General features: G+C 42.4%; 1 protein-coding gene across 4 annotated transcripts in view; it reads left to right on the forward strand.

Annotated features, from left to right (window-relative positions):
- The window catches only part of NCF2 (neutrophil cytosolic factor 2), a 232909-nt gene extending 222930 nt beyond the window's left edge, over window positions 1–9979 (forward strand). For 3 of the 4 annotated variants that reach the window (XM_069641396.1, XM_069641397.1, XM_069641398.1), the window contains one exon: window positions 8653–8911. In XM_069641396.1, the coding sequence (XP_069497497.1) occupies window positions 8653–8771 (119 nt within the window). In that variant the 3' untranslated portion in view covers window positions 8772–8911. Of the gene's footprint in view, window positions 1–8652 lie in introns of all 4 variants that reach the window. The other variant, XM_069641395.1, reaches the window with a different exon arrangement.
- The last annotated feature ends 2107 nt before the right edge of the window (window positions 9980–12086 follow it).

A 12086-nucleotide genomic window follows, 5' to 3' on the forward strand; every position in this document is an offset into this window, starting at 1 on the left:
GTGTGTTTATGTGTGCGTGCGTGCATTTTTCTCCCACTAGAATTGCCCATTTGCCATTGTTTGCTACCATTTTTGTATTGCGGATACAAGGGCAGAATTCATCTGGTCAAAGAAATGTGGTGAAGACTTGAGTGTTTATTTTCAGGGACAGGTGTAGTGTGTTCATCTGTACTAGAAAATATAAGCAGTTACCACCTCGGAGAACTAACGTTGAGTTGCGGGTCAGGGAGGTGTCACTTGTAAGTTGTGCTATACCCTCCTAAAGATTTTGAATGGAAAGGGTTTGTCTGGCATGCAGCGCCGATGTCCTGGAAGCAAGGCCTGAAGGTCTTGTGCCCTCTGTGGTGACGCAGCTCAGCAAGACCTAATGGTCGCAGGAGTCACCCCTCACACTTAGACCACCAATGTCTTAACTATGAGGTATGTCCTATAACACCCTACCAGGACTCAGGTTTGATTCTGGGTGTCCAGCATGGATGAAAGCCCACCAGTGAAGGCAGGAGAGGCCACACCTACTTTTAACTACCTAGTCGGGGATCTAAGTGTTTACAGCACCCGTGCCATTTCACCAATTATGGCCACTGCAAACAGTCCCTCGAGTCACAGAGTTAGGCTTACCAAGGGGGTTGAGGAGCCATCCACCACCCACCCCTCCCCCCAAAACTTAAAAAGGAAGGGTTAATGAGGCAATTCAAGTGTTTAAAGCACGTTATCCCAAACATTGACTAACAGTCATGGTTTTCCAAAATGTTTTAGAATTGGGCTCATGACAATTCCATGCTTCCAGGTTTGCCACTGTAACATTATTGTACCCCATTTCTGCACCACCCCTGCCCCCTTTTATTTTACAGCACCCCATTGCCTCTCAGCTAGTTTTGAGTTACATGAACTAGTCGCCAAAAAAACTTCACGGAACAGCAGCATTCCTGTGCAGCAGGAACTGCATGTGAAGTGTGATTGACAGAACCCCCAGACACAAAGTGCAAAGAGTTTGTGCCACTGGAGGGATAGTGCCCGGTTGATACATCAGTTCCTTGCTGGTTTCCGGAGGACAGTGATGTTGTACAGATGTGTCTCTAAGCATGCTCACTCTGGTGGCCCATTTGAAAGCCACTAGGCAGATCGAAGAGCACGCAAGCAAAACTCTTTTCAATTGGGTGTAAGACAAAGACGGAAAGGATTTGCATTTAAGAATTCATGATTCATTTACATGCAAATTTAAAAAGGTCAGAGCTTTCCACCCCTTTGAAGGCAGACCTGAAACGTATTTTCAAACATGCGATGTGCTAAACCTAGGCGAGTGCCATCTTAGGCAGTGCCTCTCGTCCCCAATGACCTACCTGGAGAACCTGTCAAGCCGCCTCTTTCCCCCACTCCGAGAACTCGAGCCTGCCAGGGAGACCAGTTGGCATCTTCTCCCTTTCTCCTCGTTGATAACACATGCGTTCTAATGATCACTGCAATGCAAGAGACGGACACACAGAGCTAACCGGTAGCACCCACCGCTCTTTACTACTGAACCAAACTGTAGATGCCAGTTTATGACCAGCAATGGGCTGGGGAACTAGCAATTTCTCCAATGGGAAGCAGTTTAAAGTACTGTGGAAATAATACTGTTGTCAAAATAGTGTGGGGGAAAATGTTATGCATTAATCATACAATCAACCACCCACACAACCCATGTTGAATCCCCTCCAGGGGTCAAACTATTTTCACTTTCAGTTTATTCACCCAACATTTTTCGACATTTCATTAGACATCACAGGTTAAAATACCAAAAGGGTGAAGGCAAGTACTCAAATTCAACAGTAGCGCACAACCATTGAAAAAACAGTCAATTGCCACACAATTCATGGTCCTGTGTACACATGGGGTTTCACTACTTTTATGTTTTAAGGAAGTAATTGTTAAGTAATAACCATTTAACGATTTTTAAGTTAATTTGAGAAGTACAACTCCAACAGAAAAGCCAACTTCTTAACTTACTGCAACATTTTAATACATGTCCTTAAATGGTAGTTCCTAACCTACAATTGTTTCAAAAGGTCAAATAAAAAATTGCATAAATGAAGAAAATAAAAAAAGAAACTAATGTTTTTGTGGTAGCCTCTTTTAGGCAGAATTAAGGGGTCTGAGGTAAGAAATGCAGGTTAGTAATGGGGCAGAGGGGGTTATGATGTATGGGAAAAGCCCAAAGGGCAGCAGAGGAACCGGATCAAAAAGATCTAGGGGTTACATTATTTGGATGATTTTGCCCCTGGGTTAAGAGATGTAAGGGGTGTGGGGGGTTATTTGGCATAAAGCGGTGTAGGGCCGGGTTTAGTTGCCTCCTTTACATTGAATGATAATTGCAAAGGTGGCTCGGCTGCTCCAGAAAAAGACTAAGGGTCTGCACGACATGCACGTTTGTGTACCATTTAATTATTTAACAGCTTTTTTGAAGTGTAGAGTTTTATTTTTTCCCCACTTTCTTTTTTTACGTTTGCAATAGAAGGAGCTGCTCACTTTATTTATTCCCCTCCAGATAGCATCAATTTTACACAATGCTTTACCATATAATGACAATCCATTGCAGAGTATTTCCAGGGAACGCTGAATTGTTGCCGCTCCCCAGGCTACTGTACAAGACCGATTTGTGTAACAGCTAATACATCACACCAGTGTTTCTTAAAGCCAGGACGCTAACGCCTACCATTGCTTGCTGAATAATCATTCGTTCTCAGCTGGTCATGCATTCCAGGCTTGATGTGACAACAATGGAGTCAAAGATCTGCTCTTAGGTATCTTCGGAAGCACTGTCGGCCAGCGAGACGCCCTAAAAGCTGCTTCACCCAAGTGTCATTTTTCTTGGTTACTGGTAACGTTTCAGTCTGGTAATGGTAGCAGCTACTTGGCCGCTCTCTCTGCGCATTGTGTTTATGAGGTGGAATCCTTTTCAACCCTCCAGTCTGTTATTGAAGGCAGCGGTCCAAAGAATCAATATGTTCTCTTTCCTTCATCAAGTGAACCTACAGTCATTCTGAATTTTCTGACCCTGACTGGCTCAAACATGGATTAATAGGAGGAGGTTTCCCCGAGCCTGCAATAATGACCATTCGAGTTGGAAGCATTTTCACTCCGACCAAGACATTACTATAATCTTGAACCTCTTCAAGCTATATTTATGAAATAGTTTATGGTATTTGCGGAGCGCTTTTGTCAAAGTGCTATACACTCATTGGAAGTGTGAGACAACAAGATGAAAATTACTGGAAAATCAAATAATCACTAGCGATATATAGAAAAAGCATAAGAAGCCAAAGCTGGAGAGAATACATTTTAAGTAATTTTTCATTATTTAGAGCGGTAAATTGAACATCGATATATGTTGACTCCAAGAATGGGAGCGTGAGGAAAGACATGGGTAAGAGAACTTTGAAAAAAGGAGTTAAACTTATTGGAAGGCGAGTAAAGAGACAAGAGAATAATAGCGTGCGAGCATATTCAAGAATAAGGTATAAGAACTTAATTTAAGAAGCTGGAAGGAAAACAATGTGGAGATAAATTAAAAGAATTGGTATAGCTAGAGGAGAATAGTGGGCCAAACGGCAACCTCTAGCGGAAGACATGGATTACAGGCAACTAGGATGAGGCAGACCAAATAGGAGCAGTTGTAGTGATACAAGGGCAGACATTGTTTTTCTGCTCCAGCATCTACTCTTATCTTGCATATTGCTATACTGGGGCAGGCTACTGAAACCTTAAACCCTAAACCTTTTGCCACGTCTCGGATATAAAAGCAGCACATCACTAAACCTCTGCACCCAACCACAACAACTGACAGCGCAAGCTGCACTGCCGCTATATTGAATTCTCCATCTGCGATTCCCAGACACTGTCACACTTTATTGTTCCATACCATGTTCTATACCTAGGTACCCTGGAAAAACCAGAAAAATATTTCAGTTTCAAGTATATGCCCTGAAGGTGCACAGGCACTCAATCGTTCCACAACCAGGAAAGCCACCTGAGGGAGGGGGGTATTGCAACATACACTACAGCAATTGCCCCATTCCATCGATAAGCAATAGACAGTGACATTACTGCAACACAAGTCTGAGCTAATCCAGGCAACTGAATTACACCCTTCCAAAAATCATAGTCCACTATCTAGGTGCAAGAAAGACAAACCACCAATAAGGGAAAATGTAGCAATTAATGAAATCGAAAAAGGCAAATGCTAAGACCATGTGAAATTTCTCTCCATTTCACAAACTCGCAAGAACAAGACCAAAAACCATGTACGTCAAATGATAACTTTCAACCTAGAAACACCCCCAACTGATAACGCAATGGCCATCAAGAAGTGACAGTCCAACAAAAAACCACAGGAACATACGACAACACATCCCCACCAAGTAGAGCGTACCCCACAACAGGGCCTCAAATTACACATACCGCACCTGAAAGCATAGTTGAAGGAAATGCAACAAATCGAACACTGCCCACTCAGCACACCATTCATAACAAGAGACTGGAATGACCACACCATAGACCATACAGGCAATGATACAGGGCAGAAAGACCCCACACTCAACCTGTTGAAACTCCTCCGCAATAAAACAGAGCAGACATTGACAAACACTAGCACATCCAGCAATGCCCAGACACTGGGACCGTAAACATCCCCTCCCCAACATCACACCACAAGACCAGCGTCTAAGCATCACCAAAAGAGAACAAGATCAATATATGGTAAATAGCAAAGCACAAAACAGAAATCGGCGAGTTCCTAAGCAAATAAGGCACAAACATTCTTATCCTCCTAGAAACATGACCATCAGTCTGCCACAAAGTAGCAGCCCATGAAACTCTCCCAGACAACTTTAAACTCATGCAAGCAAATAGACATGTCATCAATACCATCAACCAAGACTGCAAAGGTCTTCTCATCAACTTCCATCTCAACCACCAAATTAACGTATTCGTCCTACTCATATACATATCACCCACATACAATTCAGATTCATAAAGGAATTTGCAGATGCATTAGCCAATTTAGTAGTGGAACATGACGTAGTCATACTAGGACATTTTAACATCTGGTTTGAAAAAAGTGGATCATCAGCCAATTACTGCAGTCCTTACTTTGCAAGCCTCCATCTAAAATAAATGGTCATTTATTAAAACAAGGCCATTCATCTGGCAGGACATACACCAGATGCAATCTTCTGAGGGGAAGGATTTACCACTACTGCCCTCTCCCAATGCCGGTCACCTGTAGTGACCACCACATGGTTCCTTTTAAAATCAAGACGTCAACTATCGCACCGGTCATGCACCAAAAATTATCAACTATAGCCAAAAAAAGACTGGAAATCCCCAGATAACCTAGCACAGTTTATGGAGGACATCAGGTTCAATATCCTCCAAAGAAGCAAAATGATGGTTTAGCAAATCAACTCCATAATTGGATGGCAAAAACCCTGTATACGCCGACAACCCTAAAACCATTGACACCATCACAAAAAAGTAGCTGCAAAATGGTTAACTCTACAACTCAGATTACTCGAGAAAAGTATTTGAGAATTAGAGGACGCCCGAGAAGACTACAACCAGGCCAGCAAAGTGAAATACCTCCAGAAAATGTGTCTGTACAAAGCAGCTGTGCTAAAAGGCAAGCTTAGAGTCCACTTCAAAGAACGCATCCCACTTCAAAAGACTTTGCGATTCAGGGGAGCACCAGATAGTGGTGGAGGGCTGTGAGATGACTTGATTGGGAGCTGGGGAAGCACCTCTACAGGTATCCCCTGGTTGAAAGAGAAAGCAAGAGCTTCCCTTTAGCAAAGTCTCAGGCATCCCTCGTAATCTTCTTGGTTTCTTTGGATTCAGTATGCAGTCATAAACTCAAGAATGGCCCCAGATAATCTCCAGATACACACAAAGCGGGATTGGGGGCTACCACAGCCCTCCTATCACGAGGCGAGCACCATGCAAAGCTTTGGCGGCTATCTAATCCTATAAGGCCAGCCAAATGCTATTCAGGCCATCAAGCCAGAAAACATACATACCAACATTATGAAGCACCTAGGTGGGAGATTATGTCCAAGAAAGCGTGAGAAATTAATTTTCCCATAGGCTTGCATTGGGACTAGAATTATTTGAGGTGGAAAAAAAAAGCAATATTTGTAATTAAAACATCAGGAGTCTCCTGCCTAAATCGGGAGGATGGCAGTAGGCAGAAAGGAAGTGGATTAGGCTGACCCCATTCATTCACCTACCATTTGAGAGTTCTGCATAGGCCCTTTATTGGTAATTCCGGTCCCAGAATGTGAGGAAGACGACCAACAATGCCAGTGGTTCAGGAAGATGGGGCTTAAACAACAAGGCAGTCGTTTGGGCTACTATACAGCCACATCTGGCAACCGTTCAGTAGTAATACAGCTGAACAGTTGTACACCAGGAAGAAATGTTCTACTGCTACCAGTCTATCCTGGACATACTATGCTGGGTGAAAAAACCCACTCGGGGTAAAGAAGAGTGAGGGGCATGGTGCCCATAAGGACTAGCAGTACTACTTAAAAATCAGAATGGAGGGAAAGGGCCCGCCATGGAACTGTCAGCCATCAGGATTGGTCAGTGCTATCCAAATAAATGAGTTACAGTGTTAAGTGCCATTAAAAAAGAAACTCGCCTAAAAAGAAAGCCAGCAAATATACTGGGTGTCTCAAAATAAGGCTAACAAGCAGCAAAAAGAACATCTTTCCCAACAGCCCTCACAAGAGAACCCTTGCTAGAAGGATCAGAATCCATCAATGTATAAAGGGGATTCCATTTGAGGGAGACTAGCAGAAAACTACATTGTTCATGGATGGAGCATTGGTTACCTTGGGAGACCCGCTCTCCTCCACTAAAAAGACTTATGAAGGAGTTGGAAAAATATGGTGCAGTCTCAAAATGAATATTACAATCACAGGTTCTTAATCTTTCTTTGAACTGAGATACACCTCTCTTCCTACTGACAACGACCCCACTATGGTGGGCGTCCTCAAATATTGACCATTTCTAGGGGGTGTAATAAAGGTGAATGTGCTCCCGTGGCTCATATGGTTAATCCTTCCCACCATCGTTAAACCCCTTCATTGAACAATGTGCTTACGACAAAGCAAAGAACTAGGGTAAAAAACAAAGATATTAATAGAGGCGACCAATAAGAGTGTGCTTTAGCCGATTTCTCAGTTTACAGGCAGGCCTTTCACCTGAAAACTGAATTCGATCGAAGGGATTCAGACAAATATCTGAGCACCTCTAGAAAAATTGTCTTCTATCTATGGGACAAAGTGACAAAAACGATCTTGACGTAATTTCTTCCTCCTCTCTTAATTCATTGCATTTGAACCCCGGTGCCTCCAACTCTAGGACTGTTTGATGTCTGAAGAAGAGGTTCTTGTAGGCCTCTTCCAGACATATTTTCAGATAATGGCGTCAAGTCCTTCAAATAATGGTAATATCATTTTTGAGTAAATGAAAGTGCAAGGTTGTACTCCCTGCAGGTAAGGCACTGGCCCCTCCACCCTCGTGTTAAGAAAGCAGTCATGGGACTTTGAAAAGCTTATTCCTTTGAATACACCCTCTGGGGAATTGATTTCCTGTATAGATCAAGTGTTAGTACAAGGATCCTGTAGCTCTGCAATGGGGTTCATGACGCATTGGGAAAAATCCCTAGGGAAAGAAAGGGAGTAACACTCTGGCTTAACATGGTGAAATGTACCAGATGCATAGCTAATAAGGAAACCCAAAATAAAATCATTTATGGCTGGAACTACACACCACCTAGACCCCACCCCCCTCACACATTTCCCAAGGCCTCTAGGGAATTTTGGCAAGGGTGTGAAGCTAAAGGAAACTCCCTCCGTATGTGATGGACTGCTTGAAATGCAATTTTTGGTAGGCAATTCAGGGGGGCAGTAAATCCAATTCTGGGATATTCAAATCAGGAAGACCCCAAGTTCAGAATTCTGGGGATTAGAGATCCAAGTTTAAGCCTAATGCCTACAGTGGATAAAATATGATAGGACAGCCGAATTAACAGCAGCAATTTGAAAAATAGCGGATTCACCAGATTATAAAATAGTTGGATGTGTAGGTCATGGGATGTCCCAACAAATCACCCAGGCCTTGTGTGCTGGCTCACCCGACCTTGTCCTTACTTAAAGCAATATTGGGTTAACTGACCAGCACCAATGCAGAATTGCCTTACCCCTAAAGATCAGTGGAGTAACTTTGCTGAAAATGTTGGGGGGGACATTACGTCTGAAGAAAAGGTGCCCCAGCCAAATGAATGGGGACAAAATGGTGTGCCATGAAAGTTGGGGGGGGACAAACACCCCTGCCCCCCTAAATTACACCCATGAAAAAGATTTCGGGAGCTGAATTAGTTTTCTCACGTCTTATGGTGTTTCCTCAAGGGTGTGTTTAATGGGGAGGGTGTGCAGCAACAGCGGGGAAGAGGGTCAATTCCAGGACAGAGGGAGTGCAATGGGAGGTGGAAGGTACCTATTCACAGTGGGGTTTTGTTGACATCCGTGTAATGTTTTTGAAGATTTAGTGATCAAAAAATAAATAAAAGGATTAATATGTAAAGGAATAACTCGTATACGTTTTTCTTCGCAGTGAATGAGGAATGGTGGGAAGGCCAGTGCCGAGGGAAAGTAGGAATCTTCCCCACTTCATTTGTGGAACAATACAGCAAGAGTCAGCCTGGAATCCGAGGCCTTGCTTCGTCCCACTAGATGCCCGGCTCTCCTGCACCGGATCTGCTCTTTGCATCAGCACTATGGGAAAGATACCGCCAGAAGGAGAAATATTTTATTTGAATTTCATCACATTTGAGTGGAGGGGGAGGTTGTGGAGCTGGACTTGCTTTTGCATTCTTCTCACGACGCAACCTGTCTGGACTCTGTTCTCCTACACCTTCAGACACACCATTAACTTCTAATTGTATATAGCAGATTTTTTTTTATCCTCAGTTTATGTATTGGTCTCAGTTGCGATCACCACCAGATTGGAATGAACAATGTAAAATGTGCTTTACTAATGTACTCACAACTGATTCGGATGCCCACACACGTATGCACTGAGGGAGGAGAGATCACAGTATAATGACCCACTACCAAGTTATGGCCCCAGGCAAAGCCGAGGGCCATAGTTGGGGAAGAGTCATTACCCCAAGCGATAAATATCCCTTCCGAGGGCTATAAGGCAATTGGCACATAGTAGTAGTAGCAATAAATATTTGGGAGTTTTGGTGAAGTAAAAACGTTTCTTTAATAGTGAGTAAAGCAATTGGACAAATTCAGTTAGTAAATTGAATGTGGTTTTACTTTGTAGCATTACAAGAACAAGGTTGTCTTCACAAGAAGTATTTTAATTGCAAAATTAAACTGGAGTGGGCTTAACATGAGCGTGCATTAGGCGTCATGCACAGGTAAACAGGTTATATATAAGGAAGTGAACGCATATTCCCATGTTTCAGCGTTCTCTCTGGTGTGTTAAATAGGTTTCACTGTGGAAAAAAGCTCCTCCAAGAAAGGAGGTATCTTGATAAAAAAAAAAAAAAAAAACTTGCCTGGAAATCGCGTTGTTTCCCCGATCTGCTTTTGAAGACAATGTTCACGAAGCAGTCAATGCCAATGCTTATGGACTGCTCTCTAAACGATTGGCTGAGAGGAGGTCAGTAACGATTCCCATGTACTAATAATCCTTAACAGACAGGCATTTCCCTCAGTGCAAAATCGTGTTGAGGCATTTCTGCACGTCACCATTAAAACGTGAAATCGTTTTATGTTGCAAGCAACTCATTTCTATATTCCCTTGTTACCGGAAAACAGGGATTTTGAGGCTACACAGGGTTTGTTATATCTTGCATCCATTTACCAAAATAGGTTGAATGATGGCCTAAAATGTCCTTTCCCCCCCCAATACAATTTATGAAGTAAAACGTGTGTGTGTATGTTTTTGTAAATGTTACGAACAAACTCTTTGCAGTTCTAAAATCTTCAAGTGTATTGTGACTTTTGTAGCAGTATGTCAATGTCTTTATCGAATTTACGGGTTGGACATCCTCGTACTGACCTGGTGAAAATGGTCTGAAATGAGAAGTTATACAGCTGAACCAACTGAATAGGATTCTGAATTTCGGAAGGGATCAAATGTGTATTTCTACCAAGAAGTTGTGATATATAGTTTTTTTTATAAATAAGTAGGGAAAATACAATGAAAGATGCAGTGTACGATATGTACACCTCTGTTCTATTCAATATTTATGAAAATATTGCACCTTTAGATTCCCAGACCTTTTCGATCACTAGGGCATTTGCTTGGCATTATTTGTTTGAGAAACATGTATTTATTTGCTGTGATTCTTATAACGTGCTGCATGTGCAACCACTTCACAGCTCAGGTCTTCCAGAGGGAGACAGGGGAAGGGGAAACTTAGTGAGGGGTAGAGGAGAGGGTGAAAGGCAAGAAGGGAAGGGGAAGAATACGGAGAAGACGGGAGGGGAAAGGACGGATCTATTCTTGGCTAAATCAGAAAGTTGCCGTCCTCCAAATTTGAGTATTACTTTCTCTTTTTCAATCATTGCAGAAGTCTTTCTGACTAATGTTCATGGCTAGAGCTAGATGGACATCCTTGGGTGTTCATGGCAATCTGTTCCTTACGGTGGTCTGTGTGGAAAGGGATTTGCTTGGAGGTTATTGGGAGACCATCAAAGAACTTAAAATCTTCTTGATCTTCAAGTAGCCCCTCTGATGTCTCAGATCCTCTTGGCTTGCATACCACAGCAGGGGTGAAAGAGGACCTAATCGTACCACCGACTAATTTCTTCTTGAAGTTGCTATTCCAGGACAGACCCTTCTCTATTGATTGGAGATTTCTAGAAGGGGCATGCCGTGACCTGGTGGTTGTTTGGTATTAAGGCCAGTATTCCAGGTGGCTCTACGCAAGATTAATCAAATCTTGAAGATTACCGAAGGTGCTGTTGCAACAGTCTGTATGGGACAAAATATTTTTTGTACAGTCTTATGTACTGTTCCACGTGCTGCTCCTAGATTAGGCTTTGAATTGTTTCAGTGATGGCTGCGGTTTCTAGATCACTGCCCCAAAGACTGAAGGGCAATATAAATGTACAAAGAAAAAAAGTTGGATCCAGACATACTGCGCGCTCCCACATACAAAAAACTGATTTTTTTGTGACAAACAAGATTGGTTTTATCCAAATTCTGTATTGTAGGTTCACAAAAGTATTTGCTTCATTGAATTAACTTCATTCAATTGTTCTTTTCCATATTGGTAATCATATTGTGATCATATGGCATCCCGACACGCGCTTCCCCGTTTGTTCAGTATAACGGTTCTTCAGGGGTATGATGGCTAGTTAGTTTTACATGAAGTTCAATTGAAAATAATGTATTCTGTTACTACTTTCTTTAAGGTTTCTCAAATTCACCTGTACACCAAGAGAATAATATATGTTTATATTAAAACCTTCGGGTCTCTTGGGCAAACACAGCGTATTTATAATATTGTAAAGATACACACTTACAGCATATACGTTTTCTATGTTGCTCCTTTCCTAGATCCTGAATTAGTTAACGTTTGTAAGGAACAGTTGTCGTATTCTGTAATAAGAGAGAGACAGCGTGTAAGGCGTCCATGTTTTTGCACGTTCCGTTTTAATCCAAATGCGTATGATTTTTAATTCCTATCTGCTCGATATAATGCAAAATTCTTACCTCAGTATTTCTTCAAAGCGGGTGCGGTGCGATTGTCTTTTGCGTGTTATGCAACTGAATTGGCGCGTTCGTTTGTGTTTTAAATAAAGTTCATTGAGAAACGCATGAACATCACGTGATCTCAGCACAATTTATTTGAATATGTGCCAATCAAAAATCACTTTCCGAACCACCATGTTTACTAGCGGTGCATAGGAGTAGTCTGAATCAAAGATACCGTGGTTTTAAGCTTGGCGGGAGGATCTCCTCCCCAAAGTAGGATGCCCCAAAAAATGTAGCATGTTTATATTGGACCTTCCAAAGAGTAGGTC

The sequence above is a fragment of the Ambystoma mexicanum genome, chromosome 1q (assembly GCF_040938575.1).
Source record: "Ambystoma mexicanum isolate Mex_15411 chromosome 1q, UKY_AmexF1_1, whole genome shotgun sequence".
Taxonomy (NCBI): Eukaryota; Metazoa; Chordata; class Amphibia; order Caudata; family Ambystomatidae; genus Ambystoma; species Ambystoma mexicanum.